The following is a 16,247-nucleotide window of genomic DNA, read 5'->3' as shown; positions in this document are numbered from 1 at the left end:
AGATTACGTGGTGTTGTATTTGCTGCTATATATAAATATAGATGAGGAAGAAATTTCATTATGTGAACTATATGAAAACACAAAATCTCACCCATTCTCCGACATTCCCATGATCTGTCTGAACAGCCCTGACACACTCCTGAATTGGTACATGTAGATGGCTATCAACACCACCATGGAGTATCCAACTACCACTGCCCAGAATGTCTTTAGAATGCGACGCCACACATCATAACGAACCTGAGGGGAGTGGGGGTGGAGGTAAGAGTGAAAACTTTTCTTTACAAATGTTTTAGTTTTTGATAAACATTAATGTGCACATAAAAATCTTCTGACAAGTTCAACATCCATAAATTATAATACTGCCTTCACTTTTCTACAGTGTTTTTAACACTAGATGAGTGTGTCCTGTGTTATCATACATCATTTCTGCAACCATTAGGTACTCTTGTAACTTAGTGCCCACAGTCAGCAGGTCAGCAGAAACATGATAGAAAACAGAGAAAAAGCAGCTAAAACAAAGTCGGAGCCTTTTCATTCACAATCAATACTTGGACAAAATAAGTGAACAGACAGGAAGTCAGTTTTATGAATGTACAACAGCTTGGTGAGTCTATGAAAAATCTAGATGTATTTTGGAATACGGAACATGCACCATTAAAGGGGAAATTCACATTTCTTACATCAGCACAGTGATATTTTTCATCCTAATGTGCCTTTACCAGGCTTTCTGAAAGCATAGTCCGCAGGTAAGCAGTAGTCACTGAGCGCCCCCTTATGGTCCATGAAATTAACTTTTAAATGTATTGTAGTGTTTTGTATGGTTTGGTACTCTTGTGGCCCTAAAATGGTCCAATGAGATTAATGGGGACTATATATGAGACTTTGGGGTTGACAATGCTTCATTCAGCCTCTTCACACAGACTGATACGGGTGAACCTCCTGTTGTAGAGTGGAAGTAATGAGCTGCTAAAGTTGTTTGCTGGTAGGATATGTAGCTTTAAGGGGTCATTTATTGTGTGTTTTATGGTTTGTGTCCTGATCTGAAAAAATGTCAGAAACACATACCGATGAAACATTTTTCTCCTCCAGTTTAATATTATGGATATTCTCCTGGGTTGCTTCAAAAACTCAATTTGTTTTACATCGTTTATATTTTGCCACATTTTGTTATTCATAACCACTTCAGTTTGATAGGCCTTGCAAGCATTCCTCCTGTCACTTGCAAATAATAATCCTGTCACTTGTTCATTGCTTTATCTTTTCTGGAACAATGTTAATTTTATCAGTTAGTTTTAGACAACTGTATTTTTTCCACAAGAGTACAACTAGACAAATTCTAAATGCAGACACGGGAAGAATGATAAAACTATGATTAAATTACATGACATTTTTATCAAATAATAAAAAAGTTAAGGACATGATGTCAAACAGAAAAAAATATTTGTGTGGAAAGTTAAGCCATGACAAAATTGCCCAAGTCAAAGCAATTTTAGGTGGCTAAAATCATTTTGAATTTAGTTTAATCTTGATTAAAAATAAAGGTGGCGATGTACTGACTAGCTATCACATTTTTGTCCTCCATCAAACTGTGATATGAAATGTTATTTTCGCACATTTTTATTGTTGTCAAGCCTTCAACTTTAACAGTCCCCCTCATTATACTTTCAGCGCAAACAAAATTGCTTTAGAGCCAATTCATTTTAATGTCCCACCCTAGAATCCTCTCCTTTGTTCTCCTTCACTCACTGAGGTGTAACACTACACGCTCCCTCTATTAAAGTTTAGCTTACCCTTCCTTGGGGATGGGTTGGTGATTGTCACAACTAAACAACAAAATGACTATTTGATTTTGGGTTTTTTTTTGCAAGAATAAAACATGCATAGCAAAAAAGATGCACTACACATAGTGTTAATATTTGATAGCATTTGCAGACAAAGAATACAAATTTAAATGTCAAACTAAAGGTATTCATCAGTTATCCCAGTTATTCACATTACCTCTCAATGCTGTATCTGATGAGAGTCCACTAAAAATGGTGTATACTAGTGGCCAATGTTATAGATGCAGTGCTCTGTTGCTGCTGGGCTAGAGAAGAAAAACTTCACCACAGGTAAACAATAAAGGCTAGATCGGAAATAGGACTAACCTGGTACAGGACAACACACAGGAGGAAGAGGACAATGTAGAGGATTTTGTAGACGACCACCTGAATGAATGACACCCAACACAGTAAATTAAATTGTCAAATATGAAGCAAAATACATGCAACACGATTTTTTTTTTTACATATTCTGTGCTTTTGCTTTGAACTTTTCAATGGGCTGGAACATACCTGTCAAGTTTTGGATTTGAAAATAAGGGAAAGTTTCTGGCGCCCACTATGAGCCGTCCCACCCACCCGACCAAGCTCCAGTATCCCTTATATTTTAAGATAGGTGTACAAGAAATCTAAAATACCCACTTGTCAACCACTTACTAAATATAATTGTGTGATAATTGTGTAAACACATTGCATATTTACTGTTAATTTCACATTGCTTGTCTTTAAGTTAGACATTAACATTTTATTTCATTACATATTTTCTTTTAATTTCTCATGCTCACTCATGTGGTTCTCTGGTATTCACTAATGACTTATTAGACACATTTGTTGCAGATTTTACATCTTTTAAAACTTTTTGAAAGGAGTGTATATTTGTGGAGCTTGTGACTGGCTGATTTTTCATGGTGACTTCCCAAAAATTTCAGTTACTAATCTAACAGAACGTGTAACTGTGTCACATCCTGCTGGTCTTTAGGAAGATAAACTCTGTCACATTTCACACATATTCACAACGTATTCACACAAGTTTTTTGTTTTTTTCACCGGAATGTCTTCATTCATCCATCTCTTTTCTGAGTTGTTTCCGGTTTTGTTGCCACTGTTGGCACTAATCTCGTGACGGCGTTCAGTTTAGTAAGGCATCTTTTAATTAATATTACATTAAAATATGGTATATTTATGGGAAAATATTAATTTGGGAAGATGGCGGGAAAGAAGGGGTAAAATACGGGAGTTTCACGGTTAAAACAGGATACTTGACAGGTATGGGCTGGTACATTTAATTATGTCCTTACATACCTTTCCAGAGAAGCTGATGACAAAAAACATAGAACAGCAGAACAGGATCCAGTATTTTACTAGTATGCTTTTAACTTCTGAGATCAGCATTGCCACCAGATGTGGTGGCATACTTTCCTCAGCTGGCAATGAGGTGTCTAAGGATTAAAAAAGTGTTGAGCGAGAGAGTGAGAGAGAGAGAGAGAGAGCGAGAGAGAATAGCATAAACAATAGTATATATAATTATCAATGACTAAATTAACATTTATTTCTGTTTCTAAGGACAAGTTTAAAGGAAAATTACAAGACACATCTTTGACTTTATCCAGTGACTCTGCCTTCATGTTCAATTCCTCTCGTCTCTCTCTCAGCTGTTGACGAAACATCAGCCAGAAGCTGAAGCTGTAGAAGACCTGCCGTATACACAGGATACCACAAGGCAAACCAGTTTACTTTCGGCCAGAAATACTGTACAGGTACAGTCAAAAAATGTTAATATCATGAAAAAGTTATATTTTTGGGCACTTATTTCAGAAAGTCAAACCCATATACTGTAAGATATAGGCTCATGACACATAGTGAAATATTTCAAGCCTTTATGTCTTGAAATTTCGATGATTATTGCTTACAGCTTATGAAAACCAAAAATTCAGTGTCATATTCAATTCATTAAATCAATAAAACAAGGATATTTTAAACAAAAAAGTAATGTTTCTCAAAAGTATGTTCATTTCTATGCATTCAATACTTGGCTGGGCCTCCTTTTGCCTGAATTACTGCAATCAATGCGGAATGGCGTGGAGGCGATCAACATGTTGCACTGCTCAGGTAATGGAAACCCAGGTTGCTTTGATAGCAGCCTTCAGGTCATCTTCATTGTTGGGTGTGGTGTCTCTCACCTTCCTCTTGACAAGACCCCATCGATTCTCTTTGCCACATGTTATATATTCTCAGTGTGTGATGATTTGGGCTGCCATGTCATCTGCTGCTCTCGGTCTACTGTGTGTGGTCAAGAGGAAGGTGAGAGACACGAGGCCCAACAATGCAGATGACCTGAAGGCTTCTATCAAAGCAACCAGGGTTTCCATTACACCTGAGCAGTGCCACAGGTTGATCGCCTCCATGCAGTAATTCATGCAAAAGGATGCCAAGTATTGAGTGCATAGAAACGAAAATACTTTTCAGAAGCCTTACATTTTTGTTTTAAATATGCGTTTTTTATTGATCTTTTTCAAATATTCAAATTTTCCAAGACACTAAATGTTTTCATTATCTGTTAGCCGTAATCATCAAAATTTCAAGAAATAAAGGTTTTAAATATTTCACTTTATGTGTCATCACATGGTTTGAATTTCTGAAATGAGTGACCAAAATATTGAAGTTTTTCATGACATTCTCATTTTTTTTAGATGTACCTGTATGCAAAAGTGGGTAGTAACAAGTTACATTTACTCCATTACATGTAATTGAGTAACTTTTGGAAAAAAATTTACTCACAAGTGTAAATTTATTGAGGCATACTTCTACTTTTACTTGAGTGAATTTGTCATTTATTTTTTCTACTTTTACTCCTTTACAAACGAGAGCAGTGATTTAATTACTTTTATTGTCAGTTTATATTTTTTTCGAAGAAATGTTTATATCCTGCTCTCAGAGAAGCTGTTTCATTGGCAGTATCCCATAGCATCTGAGTCATTGGTCTATGGCTCGCTTGCATCATCCTATACAACAGAAAACAACCAATCAAGTGTTGACAATCAAACACGAGAATTCCGCCCGTGGCAAAACATTCAGCGTATCTTTATAATGTGGCCATGGCGGACAATGAGCAGCCATCGACAAGTTCAGAGGAGACCGTCCAACCCTGGCCTCATATAGAGTTTATATTTTCTTTCACGGCGTGCAAGAACAACAGCTATGTTATGCGTGGCTGCCTTTGCCAGCCAAAACAGGTCGACATTTCTGCATACAAGAACTCCACTTCTAATCTACGGAAACATGTCCCAGTAAGTTGCTGTTATCCTTTTCAGGGCCAAAAGAAGCAAGCTGCTTGGGAAAAACCTTGAGAGTAAACTCTTGTAAAAAATTAACCGACACATCACAAAGTGCCTCAAAAAATGCAGGTCACCCTGGAAAGCCTGACCTTACGTCACTCTTAAGTTTTAGAGTTTATTTAGAGTTATTTGGGGTTTTTTCCAGTACATTTATCTATACACAATTAATACTGATACAAAGTAAATAGAAAAAAATTAGGTTCAGCATCAAGAGGAGGGGAAGACTTGAAGAGGGGATGGGGTGGTATAGAGAGGGGTGACGAGAAGGTGAAATTGCTTTTATGTATCACGTTTTCCTTACAAAGCTTTTGAATGTATAAGTTCTAAAAATAGATGTGATTTTGAGGTTCTTTGAATAAATAAGATGTTACTCAGTACTTGAGTACTTTGTCACTGAGTACTTTTTCACTCTTACTCAAGTAAGTGTGACTACTTCTACTTTTACTTGGGATAGTACCTTTACCTTCACCCACCTTTGGCAGTATGTATCACTTGAACAGAACATTACATACAAACTGGTATGCTTTTTCCCTAATGTTACTTTTCACACTATTTAGTGAATACAGTACATTAACTTGCTGAGTATAAATGCATCTTTGTGATCAACTAATGACAAGGATGCAGGATGAAGAAAGTTTGAGTTCAAGAACGTATACTACCAATGAGCGAGGTTTCTTCAACAGACCTTTCATCTGTTGGTTTCCCTTGATGTTTACGAAACAAATTAACTTTAAAACAGCAAGCAAGACAGCAAGATAGAGTAATGGTTAGCCCTTCTGTGCCACAGCAAGAAGGCAGAGGGGGTTTAGTACCATACAGCCCTTTCCGCATCTATTGTAAACACACACAGACAAGCACAGCTTTGGCAGTTTCCCATTATCACCACTGGGTATCGCCGAAAGCATCAGTAACTGTAGAAAGGTTACTTGGCCATGATGCACAGCTCATTTCAATGCACATTGCAGTTTGAATCATCCGGATTTTGCCATGAAAAAGGCAATACACACATTTTTGTGCATACGCACCTTGTGCACATGAAGCCCCGGGGCTCGTTCTGTGAAGTGTTTGCATGTTCTCTCCCTGTCTGCCTGCATTTGAGAAAACCATTGGTGCAGCTAGCCTCAGTAGTTAATTTTGTAATTTTTGAAATCTCTTTAATATTTGATCAATTTAATCTGTATCTGAACTGCTGAACTGGACACAACAGGTCATTACCTGTTTTGTCTAGTTGAAAACTTGACGAAGTCTAAAACCGTTTTGGTTTCATTTATGGGGCCAATATTTTTTTTATTTTTTATTTTACTGTTAAACATCATTATTTTTCAATAATGTAATTTTACCTTTTTGAAAAATAACCAATTTCCTATATACAAATGCCAGCAAAAACAGATAATTGTGCTTGCTAGGTTTAAAGTAAAGAATTCAGATGAACCAGTAATTTGACTCAACTTTGCAGTATTCAAACTGTGCTTTTTGGTTTGTAGGATTCAAATATTTTAAATCATTAAAGGATTTTTTAAATCCCACAAGAGGTTTAATAGGCCTGCCTCTTCATCTTACAAAATTAATCATTAAAAGGCAATACCATTGTGGCCACTTCCAAGGATTTGTTTGAATTGGTATTGTTGTTATTAACAGTATACAATACAACAAATTGGTTTGTTTCTTTATTACTAATTAATTCAATTACTGGATTGTTTCTTTTAGGCTGCATTTATGTCCACCAGCAGCAGATCAAAAACCCTTTCCATCACTTTTCCTGTTGTTCTGCCTCACCTTAACTCCCAGGTGGATGCAGGGTGCTGGATGGTATCTGTTCAGGTCAAAGTCCACAATAACAGCTGGTGGCAGGCCTGGGTACAGCTCCGTCCTGCTTAGCCGCAGCCCGCTCAGGAAGCCCAGAACCAGAAGCACAGTGCCATAGATGGCAACAAATGGGGCGGACATCATGGCGTACCGTCGCCGATCTCTCATCATCCAGATGATACAGGACCAGACCAGCAGAACGAAGGTCAGCCAGCTGTTGTAGGTGATACTCCAGACCTAATTAAGGGTTTTTCTTTTAGACCCTTAGATATTAGTATGTATATAAAAGTGATTAAATGTTATTTATCATCTGCCAGATCTACAGTACTGTATGTACTTTCTTCATTCATGAACCCACAGCTAACAGCACCCGTATGGTTAAACCTGCAGCAATTTACCTGTGAAGATTTAACCTGATCATCTATCTATGAAGCAAAGAAGGTCTCTGTGTGTGTGTGTGTGTGTGTGTGTGTGTGTGTGTGTGTGTATGTGTGTGTGTGTGTGTGCGCGTGTGCGTGTGCGTGTGCGTGCGTGCGTGCGTGCGTGCGTGGAGCGAATATCTCCCTGACGCGGTCTGAGTTCGACCTGAAACTTAGTCATCAGCTTCCAAATACCACAAGTGTGTGCATCCGTTATTTTGGAGTAATTTGGTGATGCAAAATATTCAAAACGTCCATTTTAAGATTACGGCACTCTTACAAAATGAGCGCGGTATTGAGCGCGCAACTTCCGGTTCCGGGTCACAGGTCATGACGTCACTGTGTCGCAGTTTGTTTGGGTTTAAAAAAAAGGTCAATATTAAAAACTTTTTTCTCCTGCTAAAAGTTATTTAAATTAATATTTCATGGTTATTTAAGATTATTCCCGTGATCCCAAACTTCTTTTAAAATCACGGGTCACGGACTCCACGTCCTCCTCCGTCTCCATCACTGTGGGCGGCGGCTGTGCTGACGGTCAATAGTCGAACTATCTGGTTCTTCAGACAGAAGAATGTAACTTTTTTGTGAGTGGATGGGTCCACAACACAGCTCCACATTTATTATCTTTTGGTCTGCGCAAGGGTAAGTGTTTCTTCTTATATTATTCTATGTGTTAAGAAAAGATGCTAGCAGCTTCAATGTAAACACACACACATACACACACGGCTGATGCAAGTGGGTGTGTGAGTGTCTGGATGTACATGCTGAACGCAAACAGAAAAGTTTAGAGAGAGAGTTGCGACTTATTTGGTGTTGCAAAACGTTTATTTTTCATGGAACTTCCGGGTCCATTTTTTCTCGTGCTCGGTGCAGCTGATGCGCGTGCGTGTGTGTTAGGGAACTAACCGAGGAGATAGAGAGAGTCCCACATGGCAACCAGGAATGAGACACACACACACACACACACACACACACACACATGCACACATACGGTATTAATAATAAAAATATACTAAATGAGTAAAATAAAACAAAAAAAATATTTATACAAAAATTCCACAAAACAACAACAGAAATGAACAAAATATACCAAAAGGCTCCAAAAACACACAAAATGACCCCGAAAAAACATGCAATACAGAAATGCACAAAACAACACTAAAAAAAGACACAAAATGACTCCAGAATCACACTAGAATGGCAACAAAAAACAATAACTATACAAAAACACAACTGAAAGATACAAAAATACACATGATTCCATAAAACATACATTACAGAAAAATACACAAAACTAAAAAAAATATAAAAATGAGTTAAAAAAAACAAACACATTTATCATGCGCATGTCCCATAGAATTAAACCAGGGAAATTGCACACGTTATTTTATTTTGCACCAGCAAATATAGCATTTTATAACACTACAGAGTACAGAGTATGTACACCTCTTTGTACATCCAATCTTCAAACACATACTCATTTGGTCATAATTGACAGCTCTACTTAAGCTCCCACTATATGAATACATATTTCCGACGGCCACTGTAGTAGTTTAGGTTACCATGAAATTAAATGCCACCGTGGATCAGGTGGTAGTGAGTCGTCTTCTGATCGAGAGGTTGGGGGTTCGATCCCAGTACCTGACTATGTGTCGAAGTGTCCTTGGGCAAGACACTGAACCCTAAGTTGCTCCCAGTGGTCGACTAGCGCCTTACATGGCAGTCCTGTCCCACTGGTGTGTGAATGTGAGAGTGAATGGGTGAATGCGCTGATATGTAAAGCGCTTTGAGACTGCTTCAGTGTGGTGATAAAGCGCTATATAAAATCAAGTCCATTTACCATTTATTTACCATTTACATTTGCTGGTGCTCCATACCTTTTCCAGAACCTGTCTACGTGTAAAGATCTGCAGAAAAGTCTTGTGTTTCTACTTCTTCTTTTTTTAAATATTGACAGATCCATAATTTGACAAATCCAATTTAGAAATGGGTCTATTGTCATGAACTCCAAACACCATTGTCAAGCAATTAAAAGCTGAGTGAGTAGATTTGAACTTGTTTTTTAAGCATCCAAAGTTGGCAGGATATTTGGGCTGTAATCACCCTTAAAACGTACTATTTTTCAGAAAATATTAGTGTTATTTATTAGTTTTAACTACAGTACCATTTTTGAAATGTTGCACATTTCTTTCTTTTTTACATTGTTTGTACCTACTTTATCTACTTTAGATATGTTTATTCATAATATAAATAATAACAATAATAATAATAATACAAAAAAAACCAAAAACATTATGACCGTAAGGAGGCAAAACCCTATAATGAACATTGATAATTGTGTCATACCATCATAATGATGAGAGCGCTGACGTAGCTGTGTTTTTGCACCAGTTGCCCAAAGATAACCAAACCACTTGGACCTGAAGGAGGAGGTGAAGACTCTGCTGGACTTTTTGGAAGTTTGTCACTTTTTTCCCTCATGTCCTCTTCACTTTCTGTTTCCAACATAAAGAGGAAACAGTGAAAGCAATATAGAATGTCACAAGGCATAATGGTCAAAAACTTATTTTACATAAGCAAAGGCACAACACAAACAGCTTAACAACTGCTAAGCAGTTAATTGGACACAATATCACTGGAGATTTAGGGAAACACACGGCTGTTTAATAGAAGCATGAATGTGGGGTTTTGTGTAGAGTTACCATGTGATAGTGAGTCTTTGCTCTCATAATGTGGTGGCGAATAACAGTTTGTGTAACCTGCCCCTCCTAATAGACTTCCAAGATTGTCACTGTCTTGCCAAGATGTTGCAGTCATCAAAATCATTGGCTGAAAAAAAAAAAAAACATTAGAGTGTGGGGTTTACACAAGCATGTACGTGCAGACAAACTTAGTGTATATCCTGCTTTGTTCCAAACCAGTGCAGACAAACCACTAGCTGCCCAGACACCATTTAAAGTTTACAATGAGACAGATAAATTGTTCCAACCTCGTCAGGCAGGTAGGTTTCATCGTCTGTGCTGCTCAAAAGCTGAGAGAGAGAGAGAGAGAGAGAGAGAGAGAGAGGATTTTTTGAATTTTTCAACATTTTATTATACACAGACATAATGTTATACAATCAACATAATTTGTGAAGAACCCAATGTAAGATCAAATATAATAATAAATAATAATAAAATTAAATGAAATAATAATTACAAGATAAAAAAACAACAAACTAAATTAGAGCAACACATCTGCAAATAGGATTTTTGACTCTCTGAAAGAAAAGAGTTGAATGCCATAATCCCAGACATTTTTAAAAGTATCCAAGTCCTTCATTTTAGAGTGGTTCCTTTGTTGAACAAGTGTATGAACTCTCACCAGACTCTTGAACAGCAGTAGGACATCACATCTTTCTCTTCCCTTAATCTTTCCCCCCTAGGTAAATTGCCATCTTTGCTTGCCCAAAAACTAAATTCAACAACCTCCCTTTTTTTCCTTTTTCTTCCGATAAGAAAAACCAAAATTAAACTTTTGTTCTGTGAAGTGCTCTTTGAAAAGATTCACTAAAATAATGTGTCCTAAAAAGTGACGTTAATCTGGAACCAGTGGCGGCCAGCCCATAGGGGGCGCTGGGGCACCGCCCTCCCATATAGACCCCTTAATGGCCCGCGTCACTCGTGACGTGGCTGGAGGCAAAAACAGGAAACTCCGCTGGCTAGAGCATAGATATATATATCCAATGACAATTGATGGGAATTGATAAGAACTTAGCGATTACAATTCCATTATCAACACTGCTTATTGATTCGATTCCTTACCAATTCTCTTATTGATTCTCATTGGGTGAGGGAATTTAATAATACAAATGGATTTGTTTGCTTTAACTCTTTATAATATTATCTTTGTCTTTTTAATTTCCTGCAGGGATATCAGCTCTCTTTTAATCCACCAGGTATAGATTGTTTTCACTGGATAATAATATATACAAAAGCACTATATAAAATTGAATCATTATTATTATTATTATTATTATTACAAATGACACATTTTGGCTACAAACATTTGAGAATATTTACAGTGCTCCTTTTGAACTTAAACAACTTGATCCAAAACTAATTCAGACATAAAACAAATAATTATTCTATAAAAAAGAACATATTAACCAAAAGTACAGCTGCACTTATTGTTATATATTTAAACGGTAAAGCTTTAGTTTAGCCTTTGTTTACATTTCTATAAATAAACCTTCAGAGACGCCGTTCCCTTTGTTACATGTGACGTCATCAGCCTTGTGTGTGTGTGAACGTGTGAAAGGGCAACCTAAAAACAACGATCAGTACCAGATCACTACGGTCCGTCTCCCATGTCTGATTACTTGTTATAAGGACATAAACTGGCGACGAGGTGTGTTTTCTTGTGGAAGTTTTTTTTTTTTTTTTTTTTGGAAAAAAAGTCAGTGCAAGAAGCAACTTTTGTGCAAGTGTACAGAACCCGGAAGTGAGTAGCGTAGCAACAGCCACTACAAACACAGCACGGAGGACAGCACAGCTGCAGGTGGAGAAGGTGGATTCTTCACGGTGGACAGCAGACAACTATTTGGTGGAAGGAGTTTCACTTGGTGCTAGCATAAACGCAATATACAGGACCTGAAGGAGTTTATCGTTATGTAAGAGGAACCGATAAGCGGAATTGACAGGCAAGCAAACAAACGATTCCTAGGAATTGGATTACTGGGAACCAATTGGATTACTGGGAACCAATTCTCAGAAAGAACCGGCTTTTAATTCCTATCCAACTTTGACGCAAGCGGGATTCGCACTATCAATATAATTCAGTTTCTTCCGTAGAGCTGCCAGTATGCCTTTTTCTCCTCTTACTCTCTGTCCCTCTTAACCCCGCCCCGCCTCTCTCCCGCTCTGTCCCTCTGAATGAATAATGTGGTGTTTTGTCGAGAGTGCTGAAAACATATAGCAACAAAAAGTTCAAGCACTACGAATCCTGGAAGGATTTCAGGCTAAGAATCCAGGATGGATTATAGCAATAGCACGACAAGCATAGTTATTTTTCCCTAAACAGAGCCAGAAGACAATTACAGCGTGTGGTACGGTACAGACTTACGATTTTCTTTGTGTCGGCCGCCATGTTTGTTTTGATACTGCTCTGCGCAGGGGATATGACGTTTTTTTGTGTTCGGTTCTTATTGGCTCGACAAACTCTGTGTCGAGAAAGTGAGCAGAACCAGACCCACTTTCTTACAACAAGTAAGGAAGTGGGTGTGGCTTTGCCAGGCTACGAACCTCCTCCAGAAAAGCGGAGTGTGTAAAACTACTGTCGGTGCTGCAAACAAGAACCTGAGACCTTCGCAGCCTACTCCACTGAAAAAAACTCACGCTGAAAGCTTCATTGACATTAACATGGATAAAACTCAGTGTTTTAAACTGCAACGTGGTGTGAGGCATGGAGATCCTCTTTTCTGCTCTCCTTTTTAATATACCTTTAGAACCTCTTGCAATAGGAATCAAGAGTCACACAGGTATTCACGGTGTACAGTTTGGTAATGTTTAAAATCTTGTAAATTTATTTGCTGATGATTTATTGATCTGTTTATCCAACCCGGTTACTTCAGTTCCCAACCTTCAACATTACATTAGTTCATATAGCAAATTAACTGGGACAAAAGTGAATTAATGCCGTTAAAAACAGCTGTTTGAGAGCGCTCCGTTTTGGAGGGTGTCCCTGGAGTACACTTCCTCAACTTACCGGGGCAAAATTAAAGCGGTTAACTTCTAGAATAAGCCTACATTCTGGGTGGACTCATTCTTTAGTAACTCTGTAAATTGATCATTTAAACTGTAAAAGCAGCGCTGTAAACGTACAGCCGGAGAAGTGATCAGTATAAAGGTAGACATGTTGCAAAATGTGAGAGCTTGTAGAATGTGATGTGAGCTTGTGTATAAAAAATCCACACACGTGAAATAAATTTAATGTCACAAATCATGGGAAAAAATATAGACTGATATTTACACATAATATTATAGCTGCAAACTTGTAATCAAACATTTATTCACATGTTTTTTTAATTACTTACGTACATGATCGTTTACAACCACAACTCTTCAGTTATAACTTTTCGAATCTGCTGCTACAGATGCACAAACTACTTTTCTCGTGTGAATCTGCGCTGCTTGAGTTTTGCAACACATTTTGCGAGACGTCTGTTGCAAAACTGATTTGTGCTCATTGAAAGTTAAACAAGAAGAAGCACTCTTCATGACTCTTTTTTGTTCATAAATGACTCAAACAACCTTTTTAAAACAATCTGTGGAGGCAAATTTCAGCATCCTGCCTTTACAGTACAGAAAAACGATGGAAAGGAATCTTGATTATTATTTTCATTGGATCCCCTTTGTAAAACAAAGAATGTTGGAAAGGATTCTTGGTTATTAATTTTGTGTGAATTCAAATGTTATTTTTGTTGAAAAGTGAATGTAACTTTTTAATTGATTTTTTGGGGGGTAAACTGAATTAACCAAAATTTGAGGTTTAAAAAATAAACCAAACAAATTAAAGTACATTTAGGCCCTAAAAGATAATAAGATTATCCACCGGTCTTAAAAGGAACAAAAATTAAAAAAAATAAGATTTAAATAAACATTACTTTTATTTAAAACTTTATTAAGAACAATATAGTTTAAATTAAATAAAAGGGTGTTTAAAAGGTGTCTTCTAAACTCAAGTGCCTATATATGTTTAATGTTTGTCCATTGTCTCTTTTGTAAATAAATTTGCTGGCTATTCATTTGATTGTTACATTCAGTCACCACTCTGTGAGAGCCAAGACCTGGTACAGTATCTTTTATTTCCTTGCCTCACAGCATAGGTGTTACATATTTATGGCGAGCCAGCTAGGAGTGGTTCATATGTGTTAAAGCCGAAACATTGTAAAACACATCCTTTCAGGCTGATGGCGGCGCGCATGGTCGCAGCGGCTCACGGCTCTCCGTTCCAGTGCTTTTTCTCTGTTGTTTGTCTTTATTTTTCTCTGCCGATTTTCTTTATATTTTGCTTGATCGGTAACGCAAACATTCAGTACAGGGTGCTGTCAGATGCTTTTGGATATCGGGAATCGACACCAGATATCTGTTTTGAGTGACTTTCACCACACGCATCCGGACGACATAGCGAGACCGCCGGGCTCTCCGTGGATTGTTGTCGGGTCGAGGAGGCAACGCAGATTGAGGAGGGAGAGGAAGCAGAAGCGGGGCTGCAGGTCCGGTGTTATGCTAAGACTAAGGAAACAACCACACAAGCCACCTCTACCAAGCCTGTATCTCTCCAATGTCAGATCCCTAGTGCAAAAAACGGATGACTTGGTACTACAACTTGCTGGAAATCGCTATGTTTGTGAATGCTGTGATCTGATTATCATGGAAACCTGGCTTCACCCGGGAATACCTGATGCTAGCCTGCAGCTAGCAGGCTGGACTCTGCTCTGTTGGGACAGGACCAAGAACTCGGGTAAGAGCAGGGGAGGGGGGCTCTGTATGTATGTGCATGACAACTGGTGTAACAATGGGACAATCATAGAAAGACACTGTTCCCCAGACGTCGAGTACATGTCTGTAAGATGCCGGCCTTTTTTTCTGTCGAGAGAGCTAACTGTGGTGGGTATGCCTGTGTTTATACAGTATTCCACCCAACGCCAATGTAAACACAGCGCTCTCTCACCTGCTGAGCACCATAAATGAACAGCAGGGAGCCCATCCAGATGGTGTTCACATAATCGCAGGGGATTTTAACAAAGCCAACTTGAAGACTGTAGTCCCAAAGTTCTTCCAGCATGTCAAGTGTTCTACTTGGGGGAAGAACACTTTGGATCATGTTTATACCAACATTAAGCATGCGTACAGAGCCGTTCCCCTCCCCCACCTTGGCCAGTCTGACCATCTTTTCCTCCTGCTCTCACCAGCCTACACCCCCCTTAGACTGTTAAAACCTGGACTGGAAACGCACTCCTCAAACTACAGGACTGCTTTGAACAGACAGACTGGGACTTATTTGCACATCAGGACTTGGACACATTCACAGGAACAGGTACTGGACGATATCCAGTTCTGCATTGGGATTGTGACTGTGGACAAAAAGATCCGGGTTTTCTCAAATCAAAAACCTTGGATGACCAGCGAGGTCCGCACATTCCTTAGGGCCCGCGATGCTGCCTACAGGTCAGGAGACAGAGCTCTGTACAGAGTTGCTCGAGCTGACCTGAAAAGAGGAACAAAAAGAGCCAAGGCAGACCACAGGATGCGCATAGAGTCCCACCTGTCCAGCAACAACACACGGGAAGTGTGGCGGGGAATAAAAGACATCACAAATCTCAGAGGCTGTGATGTGTCCACAGAAGACCTGAGCATGGCACTGGCTGAGGAGTTAAACTGCTTCTTCGCTCGCTTTGAAACACCTCAGCAGTATTCATCTGCTCCAGCCCTGCCCCCACCCCTATCTGGCTCCTGCACTGTACAGGAACACAATGTCAGGCGGGTGCTTCTGACAGTGAACCCTAAAAAAGCTGCTGGCCCAGACGGAGTACCTGGCAAGGTGCTCAGAGCATGTGCCTACCAGCTCACCCCCACCTTTACCAGGATCTTCAACCTCTCCCTGGCCCAGGCAGTCATCCCGCCGTGCCTAAAATCAACCACAATAATGCCAGTGCCACCACCAGTCTGAGCGATTACCGCCCAGTGGCCCTCACTCCGGTAATCATGAAGTGCTTTGAGAGACTGGTCCTTCAGCACATTAAGGACTATCTCCCCCAGACCTCGACCTACACCAGTTTGCATATCGTGCGAACAGATCCACAGAGGACGCCATTTCTGTAG

At 39.0% G+C, this 16,247-nt stretch overlaps 1 protein-coding gene across 1 annotated transcript in view; it reads right to left on the bottom strand.

Moving 5' to 3' along the window:
- LOC114466762 (piezo-type mechanosensitive ion channel component 2) overlaps positions 1 to 16,247 on the bottom strand; it is a 216,453-nt gene that overhangs the window by 153,775 nt on the left and 46,431 nt on the right. The window contains 8 exon segments of the mRNA XM_028452478.1: positions 92 to 240; positions 2,151 to 2,210; positions 3,126 to 3,262; positions 3,409 to 3,517; positions 6,935 to 7,201; positions 9,730 to 9,890; positions 10,092 to 10,212; positions 10,373 to 10,414. Coding sequence (XP_028308279.1) covers positions 92 to 240; positions 2,151 to 2,210; positions 3,126 to 3,262; positions 3,409 to 3,517; positions 6,935 to 7,201; positions 9,730 to 9,890; positions 10,092 to 10,212; positions 10,373 to 10,414 — 1,046 coding nt within the window.

This window comes from Gouania willdenowi, chromosome 7 (assembly GCF_900634775.1).
Source record: "Gouania willdenowi chromosome 7, fGouWil2.1, whole genome shotgun sequence".
NCBI classification, from domain to species: domain Eukaryota; kingdom Metazoa; phylum Chordata; class Actinopteri; order Blenniiformes; family Gobiesocidae; genus Gouania; species Gouania willdenowi.
The sequence above is the reverse complement of the archived record's forward strand: the minus strand, read 5'-3'. Positions and strand labels throughout refer to the sequence as shown.